This window comes from Aplidium turbinatum, chromosome 1 (genome assembly GCF_918807975.1).
Source record: "Aplidium turbinatum chromosome 1, kaAplTurb1.1, whole genome shotgun sequence".
In the NCBI taxonomy this organism is placed as follows: domain Eukaryota; kingdom Metazoa; phylum Chordata; class Ascidiacea; order Aplousobranchia; family Polyclinidae; genus Aplidium; species Aplidium turbinatum.
The window spans coordinates 12,076,572-12,100,411 of record NC_137472.1 but is presented as its reverse complement, the minus strand read 5'-3'; the positions used below and the strand labels follow the sequence as shown (position 1 = coordinate 12,100,411).

The following is a 23,840-nucleotide window of genomic DNA, read 5'->3' as shown; positions in this document are numbered from 1 at the left end:
ATGTCTTCGGTATAAACGAGAGTAGGGTTGCCAGTTCCTTTATCACGAGTGCCTTTTTTCAGCAACTTTACGCTCACCCAATCTATTATACCCTGCTGGGTATAAGTGAGCGGTGTTAATCAACAGCCAGTTTAACTCGAGTGTCGAATCAGGCTTTCATTGCTGGAAAGCCGACACCTTATCCACTGCGCCATCCCACCGTTTAAACTCTTTAAATGCAACAGTTGTCGACAATTGTTACAGGTGTGATAGCATAGGCCTACCGTATTTTCATCGCCTAAAATGAGGACACGATTCGCCAGCAACTAGAAGTTACGCTTGAAGAATCTTTTACATGTTTTAGATCATTACAGTATAGGCCGAGCCGCCTACGCAACAAAAGTTACCAAAAAAAAAACAAGAAAGCAGATTGACTGAACGTTTAATTTATTTTTTTTTCAATTTCTAGTGCTTCTTTAATGGCCTACTAAATGAAAATGCCAAACGGGAATTAAGCATTAAAATGCGTAAACTGAATATTCAAGGATACCTTTCAAGAAAAATTACCGAAAAAAATGTTTTCAATGGCGCTGGCAAGGCCTAAAGTCCAATGTTTCATTTATTTTCATTTGTTTTCAAAATAACCAAAACGTGCAAACACTGCTCGAGAATACGTCACAAAAGACAGCAATTACAAAAGCCACGTTACCACATCTGATGTTTTGAGCAATCTGTCTGATGTTTTGATGTTGAAAGGCGATATTTTGATGTACATACATACATAGCCTATAGTCAAATCGCCCGCAGATTATTGCGAGATCAGTTGATTGCTAGTCTCTAGTGACGCAGACTGTACAGTTGCACGCTTCGCTGCTCAGGCCCAATCTCGTTTTGAAAGCTCTGACAAAAGCACACGCGCAATGGTGGTCAGACCGCAATGGGGCAAAATTTTATTGAAAATCGTTTTATGGTAGCATGTTAAACAGAAAGAACGTGGAAAATCGCCAAGTCAGGTTTTTCCTTTAGTATCCCTTTAAGACAACACATGATTTTATATTTTTAAGTGTCAGCAAGTTGTTCAAGCTATCAAGTAAAAGCGTTCTCTTTTACATTGATTCGATTGGCTCAATATGAGATGGCTACTTCTAAACTACACTTATGAAGGCAGAGTCTGTAATTACTTGAGTTTTTGCAGGTGTTACCTACAATGAATAATGCGATTAATTGAATACAATTCTCACACAACTCGGCCAAATCGTGAATATGTCTAGTCAATCAGTGCTGACGTAATGCTGGGTGATGCATTATTGTTTATTGGATAAGTTAGTAAATATGCGTCACTTCATCTGTTTGTTATTGTGAGACGAATCTAGGAAGAATGGAAATAGAAATGGATAAAATAAAGGTATTTTTATTCAATGTAAACGCGCTGTCGATTGTCATTATCTAACTAAAATATCTCTCGCCGCTGCGTCAATTCACCGTTTTCTGACGTCACGTTCATTCGAGAATAAACGATATCTTTCATGCATTCTCAGTTCAGGTTGGCAGTTACCCGCCTTTCCGTCCATTCAACGTTTCAAGACGTCGCAAAAGTTCATATCTTTAGTTTGGTAAACGGAGATAAGATTTCATTGTGACATTGCTATGTAAACTTATGTTTCACATGAGACAACTTGACAAGGAAATACACAAGTTTTCACAATTTATGACGAGTTATAGCACAAGGAAATGTTACGCTACAATTGCTTTGCGAGGTACTGCATTGCGGTTTAGTTTATCAGTGACAGTGAACCTGGTACAAGAAGCCTCGAATATATTAATTCAACTAAGCCGCATCACGTATAAACGTGGTGGAACGATCGTTCTTTTCACAAAAGCGTGATGTTCTGGTTTATCCTACACAAATGAGAAGCGTATTGCATTTCAAACATGTCGACTTGGGAATAAATGTTTACAAGCATAGTTATTACTAGCTGAAGCCTTACAGCCTGTTTCACTTAACGGATCATCAGAAGGTCTTATTCAAATAGAATCGTTGAATTGAAAGATTCTATTTGAATAAGACCATCTGATGATCCGTTAGGTGAAACAGGCTGTAAGGCTTCAGATAGTAATAACTATATTTGATTTAATTCGCTCTGCTTTGTTATTTTGCTTAGCATTGAGCACTTTTTGTAGTATTAATATTTTTATTGTTTTAATGTTTACAAGTATATGTGAGAAGCTTTGGAAACATCGACGCCTTTTCTGCTTTTGATAGTGTGTCGGACAGAAGGAAAGATTTGAAACCAAAATCATGATATGTTACAGCGAAGCTTCTACAGTAGCTAAATTTCAAATTATTCATAAAAGCGTTGTGGCCCAAACAGAGCAATCTAAAAACAGTCCACAACGTTGAATATGTTACGAGAAATGAAAGAGAAACCAAAAGAAACAAGTCGATCACTTTCAATAGGGGTACTTATCTCACATTTTACATCAAATCTACTCCAAATGACGCTGAGTCATTGCAATAACGTTGTAGTCTATGCTTTGTTTGATTGAAAGGACACTATCGTTTGCGAAAAACAATTGTCGCTCAAGATGCATTGGCACAATTTTACGCAATTTCAACCGCATGCGATGGTAACTCATCGTATCAAAGTTGAAGCTTTTCCTGTATCGACGTCGCTTATAAGCCGTGGTGAGAACAAAAGGTCCACGCATACAGCCAATTTCCTTCACGCTGTGAATCAGTTAGAATTAACGAGACATGGTCCAAATTAATTACTTTCATCCAGCTGGTGGAAAAATTTTGAACAATAGAATATGAAATATTTCAGAGGATGTGCTGAGAAATGCCTTATATCTCTCAATTTACAACATTTATTCGCTCAAAATTTCAGCTCAATGTAGGTGAATAAAAGTTAGAAAAAATCAAGAAATCTCGTAGTCGCAGCCTTAGTGGTTTTAGAGATACAACACGTGTTGATGCAAAAAAGTTGAATTGACAGCCCTCCCAACCTTCAAAGAGTTAATATGCTAAAAACGGCGTGAACTAAAAAGCTGTTTCTTTCCTTGCAAAGCTGTATTGGCCTATCTATGCCACGATTTCTTTTTGCTGTAACTTTGGTGTTATACACATTGCACTCTTGGACATTCGTTTCAATTGGTTTCCAGTAACAAACGAACCAAACTGAGTTGGCATTCAACAACGTCTACAAGCGTTGTATCAATATAAAACGTATGAAGTTAAAAGAATAACTTTTTGTGGAAGTGTGAGCATGGTCTTTGAAATGTCGTTTAATATCTTACATGGATATCTAGAGAATGGGGATGTGAAGGTTCATTGCCTTATTCTTATGACACTAGCAGTTCTTCTCAAAATTGCAGAAAGTTTTATAATGTAGCTGGTACAATCAGCTAGAGAAGACGGTTAGTGAATGTTGCATAGAGCATATTCAAAGAATACTTCTTTAAAAAGACAGTTGAAAAGTTACCAGTAGGCTGTTTTTCTTAACAAAGCCTTTGCAGTAGGCTAAATGTAAAACAAGTATATGGGTAGTTGAATTAACAAGTAACCACGAGCATGCAATTAGTACCAATGACTGATGCTAATAGCGCAATGCAGGTTATCATAACAAGATTTATTAAACTACTATCGGTGCCTATTGTCATTTCACGATAAACAGAGATTATTTACGATAAACAGTAGCCCTTCTATTGTCAGGCGTATTAAAAGCCTTCATATCCCTGATATCTTATAGCGAACCAGGCAATGAACGTTCAACAACAGTTCCATAAAATGCGCCAATTTCTTGTAGAATTTATAAATCAGCATGTTACATTGGGTATACAGAAGGTTAGAAAAACAAATAGCCTACAAGCCGTCGCTGAAACGTCATCAAGCAATATAATCCCGTTGAAACTATAAGCATTAAAACCCAAACTGTCAAAAACGAGGACATTTGAGCGTTTTTTTAGTGTCCTCGGAGGACAATTCATTTTTCTTGAAAAAAGAGGACAAATCCTCGTAAAAGAGGACGTATGGTAGCCCTACGATAGCACGAATGACTGAATGATAGAAAAAGTTATATTCTTGGCCTCTGATTCAAGACATACTGCAAATGATCATCTAAAATTTTGTAATTGCGTACGGTAAATTTGACAAGGAGTATTTTTGCAACAGAAATCAAGCTAATAGCCTTTTTTTTGGAGCTGCTTTTTTCTTTGTCAAAGGGCGCCTAGATATTCGTTTGGTACTTGGCTAACCTTTTTTTCCAATGGCCCTAATTATTACATGTCATACCCATTACAAAAACAATTTTGTGCTTCAATGCTCACTTCTAGTGGTAGTTGCACGGCTTGTTGTTGTCTCAGGAAGTCTGACTCTTGCTTGGTCTATTTGCTCGGACAAACGATTGAGCTTAGTCGTAAAATTCCTGGCAAACTCTGAAACGATTTTCAATGTTAAACTTTTTATTAACTGTTTCCTATTAGATTATCAAAGTGCAATCTATTGGCTACTTAAAGTCATATCTACATTTATATTTAGACACAGCATTGTAGCCTAGCCTATGGTTTTAATTTGTCAATTACAGAATAAAATCGTATTGAAGAGTTCTAAGAAATGATTGTGAGTTAATTTTATTTATAACTATTAGATAACCAATCGTTTGAATTTTTAAAGTCAAATTCACAATTCAACATCAAAGTCAAGTAGAACAAATACAGTTTAGCTTTTACTTTCATATGTTAAGTTTGATTAGTTAGTTAAATTAGTTAGTTAGTTAAGTTAGTTAGTTAGTTAAGTTAGTTAGATTATTTAAGTAAATTGCCAAGATCTTGCTCGCAACGTCTGTTGTCTACATCAATTATTATTTATTTAAAACTAGCACCAACAAACAAACATGCTATTTTGTTTACATTCACCTGACAATTTTACATCCAATCGTTTTTCCAGAGCTGATATTTTACCTGGAAAATAATCTATGTACTACAAATTGTAAAACTGGGCACATTAAAAATGGTCATATTTATACGATTCAATGAACCAACAGCGAATCTTTCTGTCACAATCAAGGTGCAATGCCTCGCGATGTCTTGCTTTGTATCTTCAACGAGCGTGTTGTTTTGGTTGTAGAATTTTGAGCGATGTGTTATTATCGGTTATGACCTGAAGTAACCTTTGAATGAGAAATCTGTATTATGTAACGTATTTCTAGAATCGTCTGTAAGCATGCAAATCTGGAAGGTTCTGTTGTTTTTCATAATTTCTGAGCGTCGTTTGTCATGACGTCATAACGGTGTTTATCAGTAAATGTCCGATTGCGAAATATTTATTATGTAAGAATCTTCTACACCACGTGACATTCTTTAAACTTCTTTGAGCTTCTGTTGTTTACATTAATTCAACTTGACAGAATAATGAGTGGTGTGACATTACGTAACCTTCTCGAAGTTACTATACCGAGAAACTTTTTATAAATTGTGGTGTAATTTGCGTAATGATTATTATAATGAAATTATTATGAGTTGGTTATGAGAGTTGTGTTATGAGTTGTGGATTGGTAGTTGGTGCAGAAATTATTGTTGATTGAGAGTTGAAGTAATCGAATACAAGTAGATGAGAATTGGTGCTGATATAAATTGTGTTCGAAATTAGAGTTATTTGAAAAGCCGTTCGTTAAAGTCCTTCAAGAAGTTAGATTATCATTTCACTAGTGGAACCATTCGACATTTAATTGATTGCTTTTCGGTTTAACCCATTAAACTACGTCATTGAACCTTTCCAAGTCTTTTCCCTGGTAAGAGATAGAAAGAAATCGTGACACTTTCAAGTGACTGATGAAGCTAATCGTCCGATTAGATAACCGAGCATCAGTTTACCCAAACTTTATCGAGAATCAGTAATTAGCGATTCAAATAAGCGGCAAATAGTAATTCGTGCATAAGAACAAATGTAACTTAGTCCGATGCTTAATTTGCTTGATCGGTGCTGTGCATCCAATCTTTATTGTACTCATACAATTCAATGCTGTGCAGTGTGCATCCAATCTTTATTGTACTAAGAGAATTAATGGAGCGATAGTAAATCGAACAATTGTTCATTGAAAAACCAGTTGATCGAATAGTAGAATTCGAGCATAAATTCAAATTTTCTTGATCAACTTTAATCCCTACAGTTAAAATCCCCTGGTATCAATATTCTTTTATATACAATACAAAAACCTCCAAATTTCGTGAATCCTTAACGCTCATTCTACCAACACCTTTTGCACCTTAACCTTACCAAGTGGAGTCCATTGGAACTCAGTGGAAATATCGTAATTATATGCGATGATCATTGCAAATTTGAGCTTCTTTTGTTACAAGAGGTTGTATTCTAATATAGGCCTACAGCACAGAAGGAAAGAATGACTCAGCGGTGATCTTAATAAGAGGCTTGGGCTTACTTAATAGAATGGAGAGAAAAATTGGTTTTAACCGTTTCTGTCACTGCTTCCATTTGGCGGCAAGAGTCACTGGCCGAGACCATCAGGTCTACGTCTCTCTTGTTGCTAATTACTCCTCGGCTTATATCAAATAACAACGGGAAAAAGTATGCCGTTGGTCAAAAGCCTTATCTATCACTTCAATCAATTTATTTCGCAAAATATATTCGTGATTGTGTATTTTAGGTAAAAAAGGTGATAATGACTCGGTTTTTGACCTATTTTCGCCATTTCTTGGTCAAATTTCTCAGTTGACATTTTATTTTGAAAGTCTTCTTACATTGAACACATAATTTCACCAATTTTGTATTTCCGTTTCTGTGCAAACAGTTTTCCATGCACTTTTTCCACTACAAAGCAATTTGCGCAAATATCAAATTACCTTCCTAATTATTGTCTGCCAGCAAAGAATGACTCATATCGCGTCAGAGACTGACTCTCTACCCAGACAGCAAAATCGAGGTTGAATCAATGTAAAAATGACGGATTATTGCTGTATGGGTGATGAATGGAATCTTAGCGCCGTCAAAATGAAACCGCACGCTAATAGTAAACTGTCAATTAAGCTATTGAATATCAGCAAATTTCTTGCATTTCATAACTGGCTGTGACAAAAGGTTTATTGTGCACTTCACAATTATCTGATACCAACATAATCGGGATTAAAAGTTGGGGCAAGAAAAAAAAGTAAAAGTCAAGAAATCTCAGGATTCTAGCGTCACTGCTTCTATGTGAAATTGTTGAATTAGCAGAGGGCGAGACCCTAGGGTCTACACCACGGTTAAAAGTAACGGTTAAAAGTACGGTTAAAAGTAATGAAAGCTTGATGATGATAATAATAATAAGCATGCTTTTATTTGCGCCCATTGCGATAACATACATAATACTGCGATCACAGATGCGATACAACAGACGACAGGAAGCAGCGAAGTGACATATAGTCTTCGAGTCAGCTGCTCCCCTTATTTTGGCTTGCCTTTAAGTGTCTTTCGCCGAGACACAGCCGCGTGCTCTGGAGTGGTGTCGAACCCACGTCCTTTCGAACGTCGCGCAGACGTTCTCACCACTCGGAGGCACTTTTGTCTAGAAATATGCACTTTGCTCTTAGAATTCAATCAAGTTAAAATGTTTCTTGAATAATTACACACTACTTTGAGTCAATTATTCTTTTGATACCGTCAGTTTTGCTGACAATCAACACAGACTAACCTAGGCTACTATTTGTTGTTTGCTATGTATGCAGCAATACATGTTTGTTGCAAAATTCGCAACACTGCGAATTTGTTATCAACTACATATGGCAAAAGCTGCATTTTTTATTTTTGTCTAACTAGTGGTTGGTTTTGCCAAATTCTATCATTTTTACAAACAAATTTGTTTTAAGTTTGGTCAGAATTGCATCTACTTGCACGGTTGTATCACTTCGCTTTAGCCTTAATCTTTTACATGACTATTACGGTTTCATAGGCCTTTTTTTGGACTAGCTCATCATCATTGGTAGAAAAATTACGACTTAAATCTTTTCAATGTCATTATATTAGAGACTTCAGATGTAATTTTCCTCGTTTTTTGAAAGGTTAGGATCTTCAACTACTGAGTTCTCTACTCTTCGAAAGATAACATTTGGTGATTTAGAAGCAGTATCTTGTGCATGTCAATCCCTAGTAGCCATTTAGTAGTTTACAATAATTTAAGACAGTAAAATAAAACACAAAGCGGATGGAAAAAAACTGACAAAAATACACGATAATAGCTGGGCTCCAAGTGGACCTCAAGCAAATATAAATCTCAGTGCATTAGAACAGCTTTCAATCTAAAACTAAGACAAGGACTAGAAAGGGCATTCATAGCCAAACAAACTCCTGGGATCCCTAACCCTTGGAAGCACAATTACATTTTTGGTGTGCATTAATATACTGCTGGAGTCAGATCGGACCCCACTTGATAAGATGAAGGGTATCCTTATCTCCCAAACATCAAACAAGAACTAAAATTGGCATACAAATATTAAGTTTGTAACCGTACACCGGATGCCGTCCCAATGCATTGCATAATACATACACAAGCCTATGCATCGAAAACTCTTTCAGAATCTGTTCAAAATGTTCTGATAATAATAATGTTATGGTTTCATTAATTGTCGCTCCACAACAGCTGAGGTCTTTTAGGGACAGGGCTGATTTAAAATTTTGTATCAGAGTTGTGTGTGTGTAGTAGCCTATGTAACAAGATGGTTGCAAAATTGTAAGTGAAAGTCACTGTAATAAGTATGGCATTTTATCTTCAATCAAATCATTTCCAACACATCAAACCATCACATGCAATCAGTAAATAGCATTAGTTTTGTAGTAAAAATAACTTACTTCGGAGCTGATCCACAACTGAATTATTCGGGATGCCAGGATTGCCTTTCTGTCCTTTGATTCCTCTTTCTCCTCTTGCTCCAACCACACCTTTCTTCCCAGGAGGACCTTGTATACGCTGTCTACTTGCCTCATTGTTAACGATGAATGACCCAGTAGATGACGCTGATCGCAAGCATGTCAGTTGCTCTTGAGCGCAACATAACAGGACAAGGAACAGAAACAACACTAAAGTTTTGAACAACATGTTTCTCTGCATAAAATATTCTTTAAAAAATTCAGTTTAAAAGTTGTAACAATATATTTCAATGTGCAGTGCACCCATACTCATGATATATCTGATATAATTTTAAACTAAGTTATTTATGAGACATAGTTCTATGAACGCATATAGGTTATAATTACGCATAACCTTTATTCACTTTCATAGCCATTGGACTTAATCACTTCACTCGCATGTTCGGTCAATGAGAACTTGGTGGGTTTACTACGCTTTGTTTGGCATTCACTTTTTGGTTTACACCCTTCTACCCAGGGTGCAATAAATAGTGTGAGCGTAATTATTGAAGGAAGTGAAGGAAAAGCGCCCGAGAGAAGCGAACTGCCCACTAGGGTGGCTCGTTTTTGAACTTTTTTTAAAATTCTCTCGGGGTAGTGGGGAAATGGTGCCAATGAGTGAGAAAACGCTCATGACAAAATTTGAGATTTGTAAAAAATTGTCTTCAGCCTCCTCATGGGGCTTAAAAAACGAAAAATGGGGTCAAAAACGTAATTTTTTCAAAAAATTTAAAAACTATTTTGCAAAAATAATTTTAGTTTGGGTAGATACAATATTGTTTAGAATTAGATATATCTAATTTACCTACGAAAAAAAATTGGAGCCATTTGAACTATTCCTTCAGCTTCCTCACAGCTTCTGAAAATTTCCATTTTTCTGAAAATTTCGAAAAATTATCCACTCAGAGCAGACACTCCTTTGTACCAAAACAAACTACAAAATATTTAAAATCAAGGAAATAAGCTACTTGATATTGCTGCTTGTAAATGTTTGGATTTTACATCTTGCACATGTTCTGCTCCTAAAAAAGTGCGCTGTAAGGAGCAGGACTTCTTCATCGACCAGCGCACGAATAGAAAAATGATTATTTTTGGTATTGACCACCGTGAAACGATCAGAGTTAGAAAAATGAATCAGCGGAGAAACAAACAAAAACAGTGCCAAGCAGCACAGCCAAATCAATACGTTGAACGCAGGATTGAACTGGCTTCATCATCGTCTGAATATGACACAGACACATCGGTAACATGTGAAGATAGTGATGCATTAACTTGTAAAGAAGAACTTGCTGACTCTTGAGAATATTTTCGGTGAAAGCAACCAAAGGAGAAATTGGAGTCTCTCATCTGTAGCTCAAGCGTGCGACAGAGCGGGTGTGTCTGACAGAACAGCAGCCTTTATTGCAAACTCATTGTTACTGGACATTGGGGTGACAAGTAAAAATGATAACAGCTCTGTTGTAGATCGACATAAAATTCGTCAAGAAACAAAAAAGGTTCGCAGAGAAGCACAAAGCTCCAGTGATGCAGATTATGATTTCCGATTTGCTATTTATTTTGATGGGCATTTGCTATTTATTTTGATATATTTGATTGATGAAACACTTACAAACGTAAAAAAGGCAGCAAGTTTTCAAGCAAGTGGACCTGGTGGATTCACGGGAGAAATTGGCCAAGCTTTGCGAACAAGTTGCTGTTAACGTTAAATTTCGCACAATTGTAACAGAAACTATAGAAATGGATTGTGATGACCTAAGTAGGCCTACTGACCAAAAGTATTTATTTAAAATCCGCCGAGCAGTAGCCTATCAAAAACCACTGTGAATGATCCTGTATTTCAACGTAATCCTGGAACAATATGTCATTTGCGCCGGCTGACGACAGCAAACAGAATTTTGCGTATCTATGTGACGAAATCCAACCCATTTGGCACTTTAATTTTTCTGGTGGAATTTATTATGAATGTATATACACCTATGCGGTTCAAAATAAAATGCAATCCACTTGCTACACATGGTGCTGAGCACATGTATGAAACAATTATGAGAACACGCTGCCTGCCAATAGAAGTCAAACAAATCGTTCTTCCAGCGATGCAAAGAAATGGATATAATGCTCATCCAGAAAGTGTTTTGTTATCCATGGTTGCTGACGACAGTAAAATTATCCGGGAACTTGGATTGAGAAGGGTTTTGCGTGCCCGAAAACTGATAGCAAAACAAAACAACAGTGTGAGAGGTTTTGAAATTCCAATCATATATTTTGATACCACGTCATTTCATGAATTAATTCATTGGCAAAACGTTGATCTCACACCACCACCTTTGCTGCAAGATGTAACAGATGACGTAATGTGCAAAGCAATCAGTCAAGGAACTCCACTACCGGTGCCAAGTGAGCTCTTCAAAATTCCCTGCACACACAAGCATAGATACTTTTGGTCAGTACTTAGGTCATCACAATCCACTTCTATAGTTTCTGTTACAATTGCGCAAAATTTAACGTTAACAGCAACTTGTTCGCAATTTCCCAATGCTTGGCCAATTTCTCCCGTGAATCCACCTGGTCCACTTGTTTTCCTATCAAGTTTTTGAATTAAATGCCGAAAAGGCAATTCATTCCCATGAAGTTGGCAAATTAACCACTGTAATGGCCTGCCAACCGCTCTTTCCAACAGTGCAACAGCTCCATTTTTGTGCCTATATTTATATTTGTTCCGTCGCAACCAATTGTTCACAAGCATGTTAAATGTAGATTGGATGTGTTGGAAGTAAAGAATTTTATAATAGCTCTCAAAATATTTTGTGAAGAACTGGATTCCGGAGGGACATGGCCAATGAACTTTGATCCAGACTCTTGCAACATACATATATATTCTTCTTTAACCAGTGATTTTGAAAACTTGCTGCCTTTTTTACATTTGTAAGTGTTTCATCAATGCGCCCATCAAAATAAATAGCAAATGTGGAATAAAAATCTGCATCACTGAAGCTTTGTGCTTCTCTGCGGATCTTTTTTCTTTCTCGACGAATTTTATGTCGATCTATAACAGAGCTGTCATCATTTTCACTCATCACCCCAATGTCCAGTAACAATGAGCTTGCAATAAAGGCTGCTGTTCTGTCAGACACACCCGCTCTGTCGCACGCTTGAGCTACAGTTGAGAGACTCCGATTTCTCTTTTGGTTGCTTTTACCGAAAATATTCTCAAGAGTCAGCAAGCTCTTCTTCACAAGTTAATGCACCACTATCTTCACATGTTACCGATGTGTCTGTGTCATATTCAGACGATGATGAAGCCAGTTCAATCCTGCGTTCAACGTATTGATTTGGCTGTGCTGCTTGGCACTGTTTTCGTTTGTTTCTCCGCTGATTCATTTTTCTAATTCTGATCGTTTCACGGTGGTCAATACCAAAAATAATCATTTTTCTATTCGTGCGCTGGTCGATGAAGAAGTCCTGCTCCTTACAGCGCACTTTTTTAGGAGCAGAACATGTGCAAGATGTAAAATCCAAACATTCACAGGCATAGATATCAAATAGCTTATTTCCTTGATTTTGAATATTTTGTAGTTTGTTTTGGTACAAAGGAGTGTCTGCTCTGAGTGGATAATTTTTCGAAATTTTCAGAAAAATGGAAATTTTCAGAAGCTGTGAGGAAGCTGAAGGAATAGTTCAAATGGCTCCAATTTTTTTTCGTAGGTAAATTAGATATATCTAATTCTAAACAATATTGTATCTACCCAAACTAAAATTATTTTTGCAAAATAGTTTTTAAATTTTTTGAAAAAATTACGTTTTTGACCCCATTTTTCGTTTTTTAAGCCCCATGAGGAGGCTGAAGACAATTTTTTACAAATCTCAAATTTTGTCATGAGCGTTTTCTCACTCATTGGCACCATTTCCCCACTACCCCGAGAGAATTTTAAAAAAAGTTCAAAAACGAGCCACCCTACTGCCCACCCTACTATCATTAGTGCCGAAAGCTTACTGGGCTAATGCATATGCTTGGATGCTAATGATAGAATACTTTACTAATGATATAATGTGCAGTGCACCCAATACTCATGAATTATCTGATATAATTTTAAACTAAGTTATTTATGAGACATAGTTCTATGAACGCATATAGGTTATAATTACGCATAACCTTTATTCACTTTCATAGCCATTGGACTTAATCACTTCACTCGCATGTTCGGTCAATGAGAACTTGGTGGGTTTACTACGCTTTGTTTGGCTTTCACTTTTTGGTTTACAACCTTCTACCCAGGGTGCAATAAATAGTGTGAGCGTAATTATTGAAGGAAAAGCGCCCGAGAGAAACGAACTGCCCACTCTACTATCACTAGTGCCGAAAGCTTACTGGGCTAATGCATATGCTTGGATCAAGTATGAAACAAACCTCGGCTTTACTACTACACTGCTAGAGATCGCTGAGAGAAACATGCAGCATTTCTAGTTTGACATATCAGCTATTCTTTCTAAAGTTTATCGATATAATTTAAAATAGAAGAAGTTTTGTACATACTGCACAGTTTTGTTTTATTGTCAATGTGGATACTTACATTCTTTAGATACTTACTCAATGAAAAGAAAATTCAAGCAATGGAAATATACGCTCAAATAAACAAAGAAAGACTATATTGTTTCAAACAGAATGGGACATAATTATTGTGTTTGACGGGTTTAAGCGATAAAACATAACCAAGCCTGATGTCTCCTTTCGAACAAAGGATTCAACCGAACTCAAAATGATTCAATGTTCTGCTTTAAGAAGTCGCATTGAAGTGTCCTTGTGCAATTCTTCAACACTTGCTTAATGACTGTTCAACACTGTTCAAAAATAAAATGGCGCGTTCAGGCTTCTGCACACCTGAGGTGTACGGAGTCAGGTTTTCTAGACTTCTGCTGCACGCGGACTCCGAAATTTGTGACTTCAATCAATTCTTGCTCCAAATATGTTAGGAACATTGACTCCTAACTCCAATCCGACTCAAAACGCAAACAATAAACCACAATTCAATTTTTATGCCATAACTTTTATCTTCCCTATCAGATGTCATGAAGAGAAATGCATATTTTGAAATGAAAATAAAACACTTCTTGGAGAATTAATGCCAGAGAAGTAGCCTAAACAAAAATAAAATGTGTAGGCCTACCAAGTTGTTACAGCGTACACTAAAAGTACCATCAACTGGCAAAAAATCCGACTCCAGCTCTAATCTGGCTTCTGTTTTTATCAATGTCACAATCAATGTGCGGAGCCTCGCGACTGGCTGCTTTGTATCTTGACCGAGCGTGCTGTTTTTATTGTGGAATTCTTGTGCGATGTGTAATTATCGTCGGTTATTGACCTGTAGTAACCTCTAATTGCGAAATATTTATTATGTAGCGTATTTCCAGAACAATCTGTAACATGCAAACCTGGAACATTGTTTTGTTAATCTATATCCTCACAAAATTATGACAACATAAAGAAATCCAAGCAAACCTAAAACCGACAACATTTACTTTGCTAGAAGAAAGCCTCAGTATAACACCATCTTATCACTTAGCTGCATTGCCGAGTGGTGAGAACCCTGGAACGGCAATCGATAGGGCGCCGGTTCGACACCGCTTAAAAGCATGTGGCTGTGTCTTTGGCAGGACACTTAAAGGCATGCATGAAGCATGGACTTCTAAATAGTAGCATCTGGACTGGAAACTCACTGTACAACAGTTGGCCAACAGTGGGCCAACAGCCAAGTAACTAACCCTGTTGGCCCACTGTTGGCCAACTGTTTGGCCTCATGTTGTCCAGTGAGTTTCCAGTCCAGGTGCTACTATTTAGAAGTCCATGCATGAAGGTGGACACGATGATTGGCTTCCTTGCCTTCCCGTCCTCTTAATCAAAATCTTCAACCACCGGGTGTAAGCCTGGATACGACAAACAAAAATCACTTTTATGAAGAATTACATCATCACATCGTTATGTTATTGCATCAGCTTTCTTTGTTGCTTAAAAAGACAAATCGTTTTGTTTTTATTTTATTTCCAGTTATAGTAAGTTATGTTAAAGTTATCTTAGACTCACTACAAACAAAATTTAGCCCGTTTAAAAAAATGAAATGTTTTTATTTTTACAACAACAAGTCACACAAAGTTTTTCTTCAAAGTACAAAAACAAATACAAAACGACAATCGGACTGCTTCAACTATCATGGAAGCACCCTTCCAATATTTGATGAGTCCATCGCAAAGTCGCAGTATGGTTAGAGCAAACAAAAGCACCAAATACATAATAATTGTTCTCTCTCAGTTGCAAGAGGAATATAGAGAACCCATTTAGGGCCTCTTCGGCAGCAAATTCATGCATCGCTTTTCGATGATAGCACAACTTTGTTTGCTCAGACAGAAAAAGTAAGATAACCCTTAACTGTCTGTTTGAAAAAGGCTGCCATAATGTTCTGACTAGTGATCAATCTATGAAATATGGAAGTACTACATCAACCTCTCAAATAGCAAGACTGACAAGAAATGTTACAAAACAGTTCTTTTACTCCATAAAATATCACAACAATACATTCTCAGATGATACAGCAAACGTGCTTGTAATTTTTACAACCGTCTTGCAAGCAGGCAACTTCTTCAGCTACCACACAATGCTAGAGAAACATTTATACAATAAACAAACAGAAATAGAAAAAAAAACTTTCACAATATTATATAAAAAAAAATTAAAAACAAAATAATAAAAACTTATACAATGTTATATTCAAACAGAATGGCGTGTTCAGGATTTTATGCACTTCACATATGCAATGGGTTACTTACGATTTAATACAATTTGGCTAACCAGCAAACCATGGTCGTTTAATTCATTTAACAAAACAAATAGATCAGTGCTATGCTCAAACGTTTGAACCGCTAAATTATAAGAACAACTTTAGTTTATGTAATATGTATGTTTTCTTTAACGAGAGCTGATTCTATTTCAAGTAAAGTTATTTGATGCTGTTTATTGTTTAATAAAACAAACAAATAATCTTTGTAATATTAACAGCAATGCCAATTACCACACTATTACATAAATAGGCAGAACTGTATTCCACTGCAAGTAGGCTACTCAGGGAATATTATTTCTGTTTTTGCGTTTGGTCAAACACAAATGTATGATTTTTAAACTTTTAACGAAAGATGATACACTCACTGGGAAAATGTTGGCAGAAACAATTGAATTCTCGTCATTTTTTCAAGAAAGAGACATGAAGCGTTTCATTTATTTCCCATTTCTTCAGATGAAAATGGAATGGAAATGTCTTTAAGGATTACAACAACTTCCTACTGCAATCAAAATCAGGTTTAACTTCCAGAACAGGCTTTGTCATGAACGTTGATGTCAACGACAACAAGACATTAATAAACCTAAACTCGACAACATAAAACTTTGGTAAAACAAAACTTAAGACGAAAAACCCTCATTACATCACCTTTCTTTATTGATCACAAATAACATTTGTCATTCAATCTCCTGCCGGATTTTTTTTAGACACATGTTGCGGACAGCGTTATTATGAGTCCTAACTTCTGGCATCCAAGCATCCCAATGACGAGTGGCACAACAAAACAGAAGCATAAAAAATATTTCTTAAGATTAAGCAACAACACTATCATGATGAGATCAAAAATAGATAGCTCTCTAGTAGCCTCACATTGTATTCCGAGTGAACATTAACAATCTGGGATGGTAAGCAGGAAGACCAGCAATCCCAGACGCTCAACAACAGAAGTCACTGCCAGTTATTGAAGTAATACTAACATAACATAGCCTACTTAGCATACACATATTTTAACTTAAAATCATTCTTGTCCAGTTACAAAAACAATGAAACGCCATTAGTAAGATCAACCGAAGCCACTGCCAGTTTTTGAAGTAATACTAACATAACATACTTAGAATAAACGTATTTTAATTTAAAATGGATTTTGTCCAGCTATAAAAACAGTGAAACGCCATTAGTAAGATCTGTATCTATTACCTTGTTAAACCGACTGTCAAAGCCGAACCTCGACCCGGAACGCTCAGTACAGGACCCCACGAGAACCGCTCTTTTCAGAGCGCGGCAGTTCCACTGTCGACAAGTACCGTCGTCCCACCATCTTACAGCTGAACGCTGAGGGCATCACATCCAGCAAGATTGATGTGATCGAGCAGCTCGCTCATAAGGACCTTGTTAAACAATAATTAAATTCATAAAAGTCAAAAGGCTTTTTACTGAAGTTTACTATTAACAATTTATATAATACCACATCACAGACACTTAAAACGACCTTGATTCACCTGCTATTTTTCTCATGTAAACAAACTTCCTCTATATGTGCATTATCAGAATAGAAATAAAATTCTTAATAATGGTCTTTATTCAAGCGATCTTGTTTGGTAAAACAACGCCATTGTGGAAAATTCTTTAATGGTTACTCAAGACAAACACAATTTCATGAAGCCCTTTTTTCGAGTGTCAAATCACTATTTTAATTTAAGGCCTATAACTTGCACCCAATAAATTGCTGTATTTCACTCAGGTTTTTGCTTAAAGTTACCAAGCAAAAGTAAGTTTTTACAAAAGCAACTGATTGCAAACAATATGTTCAAAGAACACATAGTTAAGCAAGCTGGTTTTCAAAGAGTACAATATTATTTTAATAACCTCTTTATTCGCTTTGCTCTTTACTCACTAAACTACATTAAGTTAACAATAAAATTAACCCATTATAGTGGTAATAGAGAGAGTTATGCAGTGAATTTGGTTTATGCATTGTATACATAAGGAAGTGAGTGCACTTCGGACAGATTTTCAACGTTTTACTGCTACATGAAAATCATGAATAAAAACACTGGTAAAGATTTTCGACCATTATGTTGAATCATTGCGAAGAAACCATACAGAAGTGATCGCAGTTTTGGTAACATGTGTCACTTCATCTTCTGAATGGATACGTGATGGATCAAAACAAAGAGATGGGCAATTTTGGAGCCAAAACACTGGAAAAACAACAAATCAAGGTAAAATTAATTTTAACAACGACTACAGCTTTTGCTTCTGCAAACAAAGTTTGTATCGTCTTTTATTTCTTACAACATTTGCTTTGTCGCGACTGTAGTTTCTCCCTTCTAGATCCTTGCTGACTGAAGGCTTTTTTCTTGCGATTTTGTTTAATCCATTGTTCAGTCACAATGGCTGTTTGTGACATTATTTTGTGCGAAAGTGGCCGCACTTGCAAGTGCAAAGAAACAATCTCGGAACAAACTTAACTGTGAACCAGACATGCGATGTGAATTGTTTCCATTAAGCCACGAATTAAAGTCCAAACCTATGGAATCTGAGTCGTGGAATCAGAAGAATTTGGGCATGTCCGGAGTCGGAGTCGTCTAGAAAAGGCCGACTCATCTGTCTGGATACAAACGATAAACAATAAAATGTTTAAGACAAATGTACGACTAGTCCAATTGATGTCAAGTTATCTTGTTGTGTATCGCGATTTCGAATAATAAATTCTCTTCAGCACAACTTTGTAACAGGCATAGTAAAATCTTCAGTAGGTCAGTTTAAGAATGCAGCAGTTAAGTTTAGAAAGAAATCAACAATAGTGTTTTTCGGTTGCTAAGAAACAAATAAATTTAGTCTGCGAGCAGTAGTGACAATATTATGTAAATTATGAAGGGAATTAAGTCATACATTAGTAAAACGGAGTGACAACGCCAGGGAGGGATTCTGGGGAGGCAAGCCATCCTCGCACAAAAGTGACACAAAATTGCCCTATAACGGATCAAATTGATACAGTCACTATCAATTAAATGCAAAAATAATGAAAAAGGCAATATAACGCAAGAGAACAACTGCACGCCCAGCAAGCTGTAGTTGTTCTCTTGCGTTATATTGCCTTTTTCATTATTTTTGCATTTAATTGATAGTGACTGTATCAATTTGATCCGTTATAGGGCAATTTTGTGTCACTTTTGTGCGAGGATGGCTTGCCTCCCCAGAATCCCTCCCTGGCGTTGTCACTCCGTTTTACTAATGTATGACTTAATTCCCTTCATAATTTACATAATATTGTCACTACTGCTCGCAGACTAAATTTATTTGTTTCTTAGCAACCGAAAAACACTATTGTTGATTTCTTTCTAAACTTAACTGCTGCATTCTTAAACTGACCTACTGAAGATTTTACTATGCCTGTTATAAAGTTGTGCTGAAGAGAATTTATTATTCGAAATCGCGATACACAACAAGATAACTTGACATCAATTGGACTAGTCGTACATTTGTCTTGAATTTATAATTATTTGGCAGTGCATCCTATGGATCCGTAATTGGGCCTCTCTCTTGCATCAGCTTGCTGGGCGTGCAGTTGTTCTCTTGCGTTATATTGCCTTTTTCATTATTTTTGCATTTAATTGATAGTGACTGTATCAATTTGATCCGTTATAGGGCAATTTTGTGTCACTTTTGTGCGAGGATGGCTTGCCTCCCCAGAATCCCTCCCTGGCGTTGTCACTCCGTTTTACTAATGTATGACTTAATTCCCTTCATAATTTACATAATATTGTCACTACTGCTCGCAGACTAAATTTATTTGTTTCTTAGCAACCGAAAAACACTATTGTTGATTTCTTTCTAAACTTAACTGCTGCATTCTTAAACTGACCTACTGAAGATTTTACTATGCCTGTTATAAAGTTGTGCTGAAGAGAATTTATTATTCGAAATCGCGATACACAACAAGATAACTTGACATCAATTGGACTAGTCGTACATTTGTCTTGAATTAATAAAATGTTTGTTTATAATATTTTTTTCAAAATCGTCAGACTAATAAAATAATGGCGTAACTCACTTTTTGACGAAATTGAGATATTAGTGTTTTGTAGGTCCCTAAAGTATAGCGCATCTGCCACATAATTTTCTAAGACCTACGTTAACGAGAAAAGGGTATTTTCGTAAAAATGTCAAATGGCCTAACTCAAACGCATGACTTAGGCCATTTTACAAATCTTTTTAATCGTTTGCTGGAAGTAAAGCTTTCCTCCAACAGAGTAGATGGTCGGAAGACGACGATCTAAATTGTATCGAAATAGAGCTTCCACTTAATCACAAGACTAGACGATTAATTTAGCACAAAATAATTATGTTTTTTTGTATTCTATGTATCGTAATCTTGGCCATTTCCAAGTAACTACCCTACTTAAACCAATCTGTTTTCTTTCTGTTCCTTTGAGAAGCTTCATTTTCCTAGCACTCTGGTAGTGCGACTTATCACCTCACACTGTGATACAGGTCAGATCTTCTCAATGCACCGGTTCTCGGAGTCTTCTTGCACCCATGGCAGGTTTTTGTAGAAAGCCATTGTTGGATACAATTAATTCTCAGCTTAATATCACACTTAGCAACTTTATAAGCTCATTGCTGGTCCATCGCCATCATTCTTGAGTTTTACTGATGGGAGGAGAACATAGGAAAACATAGATTTCAAAACGTTTGAATTGACTTTTATGTGTAGGTAAATGTGCTAAAATGGAAAAAGAGGAAAATCACTTTTTGGCAAAATTTCTCAATGACTTGTTTATTGTAGTGTCCATATGCCCATTACTGTAGAAAGATCACAATGTACAGAAAGAAGAAAGTCTTCTACCCTGGAACTACCATAATCCAACTTCATCGGCAATACAAAGAGCTTGCGGAATCATTAGGAACATGATCATTAAGCACAGCATATTTTAGTGAAGTATTTCATAATGAGAACTTCTCCGTGTTCATCGTCGGCTCCAGTTCGTGTCCGAACATTGGTTTGTGTTCAAATTGAATTTGGCTTTGGATGGTGATGTCCTTTGTGGCTTTGGAGGCCCAGTCTATGATGGAAAAGACGTGGGCAAAAGGCACTGGGAGACGATCATCATAGATCCGCCGCCAATGTGTGAAATCGGGCTGGAGGCTTCCAACTCCACCAAGCTTGCCCCCGTTACCCGTGAGATCATCGCCATTGGGCTTTGTTTGGTTCAGGTCCAAATTGAGACAAAGGCCATTCGCTTGTATGGTTGTTTAAGGTGGTCGTGACTACGCGAGTGCCACGCACACACTCTTGGCCAGCTCCATGTCCACTGCGGTCCAATAAGATAGTAACGTGCAGCTTCAGGGGAACTAGTTGCAACCGGCTGCCGGGTGCTCTGTTCATACCACGTAAGGATCAGTGCGACGTGTGTGTTTTATTCAAACACGGTAATATTACCAAGGAACAATACGATGACCACATCAAGTAGAAGAATGAAGCTTGAGATGAGAAGACGAAAGACAAAAAGTCCGCTAGCACATTAAAATCCGTATGGACAATGGATTTACAAGCTGCACTTATGTGTCCCAAAACTAAGGCAAGCAGTACGTATTGTAAAACCAAGCTGCAGGTACACCATTTTACACTATTCAATCTTTAATCAAAAGATGCTTATTGCTCTATTTGGAATGAAACAAAAGGTGATTTACGCAGTGAAGTATTTGCTTTCTTGCAGTTTAATCATTTCGAACGGGTAATTTCTGGAAGCCCCGGTCTGGAGGAGATAGTTATTAGGAATGATGGGTGTGGATATCAAAATAGAAACTCTAATGTCTCTAGTGCCTACTGTGCCCTTGAATGGAAGCATGGCGTCACTATTACTCAAAAGTACCTCGTGGCTGGTAACACTCGAATGGAGTGCGATAGCACCCACACTGTGCACAGTAATATCGAGCAAAAATTGGTAAACGACATTTTTACGACGAGAGATTACGAAATTATCCTCCAGAATGCCAGGATCAGACCGCATCCCAACAATGTACAGAGGATGCAACACAGTGATTTTATGAAAATCGATGGATGATGCTTTTTGTGTATCAGACCTGGAATGAAAGCTGGAGATCCCACGGTTCATGATCTTAGAGGCCTGAATCATGAAAGCAGTGGAAAGGTATTGTACAAGGTTTCATTATGTGAGGCTGCACAGTGGGAGGATATGCCACAGCGGTCACAAACAAACTTAGGCGTCACTACATGGATTTCTATTTTTTCAAGCCATCTTCCAATAAAATTGAGGAAATACAATGATCTCCAACCTATGAAACATGTTATGCCAACAGGGTGCGACTCCTTTTTTGATAATTTGCCTCATCACATTTATTCAGCTTGTCTTGCCAACTCTGAACTGTTTTTGAGCGAAATATGCAGTCTAGCACGAAATATAACTCCTATCGTGAGATAGGAGTTGCTATTAGGGATTTTCCTGTTAATTCTAGTCATATTATTACTGTTATTATGTCACCGTTAAAAAACTCATATTGATAAACTCGAAATATCAAATGGCCTAAGTCATGACTGTGCATTCGGAAAATGGCCTAAGTCATTCCAGCACATTATGGGATGCAAAATGAAGCAAATCAAAGTATACATGCTCATTGTACTTGTGTCTACATGCTATTTTCGTTTAACTGTACAATAAATATGATAAAAACAACTGTGTAGACAGTTTTTTTCGATTTTCTCAAAACAAGAAAAAATGAGTTACGCCATTATTTTATTAGTCTGACGAAATATTATTTCTTATTTTCCGTATTAAGTTCAACAACTTTATCGAAATGAAATGTTTTTTCTTGTTAGTTATTATAAAAGTGGCTGCTTCAAATTCGATGACAACTTAAAGTGGAAATAAACTTAAAAAAATGAAAAAAGATAAACTTTTTAAAACAATCTGGCAATCTTTCAAAATGTGGCAACGCTGTAGCCGGAGTCAGAGTAGCGGAGTCTGACAATTACAGTATAAACGAGTAGTCTGAGCGGGAGTCGTAGCCTACACTTTTCGTCGGACTCCACAGCCCTAAATTAAACTGCTGTCTTCAAAAATGCAGCTATCTTTTTCATTAATGCGAGGAAAAGAAGATTGTGTTCCACTTAATCTTTTGATTGAAGTATGATAGAAAATACCCTTTCGTCACTTTAAAGTCCAAAAAATGTAAAACTAATGTAATTTGACTTTGATTATTTATAACTAAGACTAGAAAAGGAGTGAAAATGTTTTAAGGTGACGTCAAGGGGGTAGGGGCCTAAACAGTTTAAAAACACCTGCTTTAGACTGTAACAACCCATTCCATGAACATAACTTACAATGCAATCAAACAACATAATATTAGGCTCCTTAAAATGAACTTTCCGCATAAACTACTTCTCTGGAGTAAGTAGATAGAGCAAGACTTTATAGTTTGGGAAAGAAACTGTCTTTGCATGCACCTGGTATTGTACTGGCAGCCTATAGCCAATAAAACATCAGGCTGAAGTAGATGGCTTTGCGGTTACGCATTTGGCGCTGTTGCTGTAACAAATTGCTCAATCTGCAGCTGAGTGGAAGTTCTCATGACGAGATACAATGACATTGTTCACAATCTATATTCGAGAACAAACGTTATATCAATGTAAACTTACGGCAGTGAACTGTTAACTAAATTGCGTTTTTCTTTGTATTCGTCTTGCTGAACGATTGTAATTTACTATAGATGGATGATATATGTTCTTGTTTTTTGCACCAGTAGGCTATTGTTGGAAATCGTGGCAGAACATCAGTTTAAAATTTAAGCTTGCAGGTTTTGATTTTAATTTTATGTAACCATCTGTTTAAAATAGAATTTTATGCGTGTTGATAATATCGGAGTTTGCTTTATTTGTTGGTTTTACGTATTTTTCAAATTTTCTTTTTTACATGTGCTAGCTGAAGATGCTATTACTATAGCGAAATCGATTCTTACTTAATAAATAACACTAAGAGGTTAGATTGTTGTGCAAATGCCAGCATTTGCACAATTAGTTTCAGTTTTATAGCCGTAGATGCTTGATGTGTAGAGAGCAGACAACGTTTATGTTTATCAGGAGAACTAGTTTTGCGGATTTTTTGTTTTCGCTGGTT

General features: G+C 36.7%; 1 protein-coding gene across 1 annotated transcript in view; it reads right to left on the bottom strand.

Moving 5' to 3' along the window:
- LOC145777569 (uncharacterized) overlaps positions 1-12,253 on the bottom strand; it is a 58,050-nt gene extending 45,797 nt beyond the window's left edge. The window contains exons 1-4 of the mRNA XM_082589023.1: positions 12,121-12,253; positions 8,819-9,007; positions 4,894-4,938; positions 4,306-4,413 (exon numbers count right to left, since the gene is read on the bottom strand). Of these exons, the coding sequence (XP_082445149.1) occupies positions 4,306-4,413; positions 4,894-4,938; positions 8,819-9,007; positions 12,121-12,253 (475 nt within the window). The remainder of the gene's footprint in view (positions 1-4,305; positions 4,414-4,893; positions 4,939-8,818; positions 9,008-12,120) is intronic.
- Between the last annotated feature and the right edge of the window lie 11,587 nt (positions 12,254-23,840).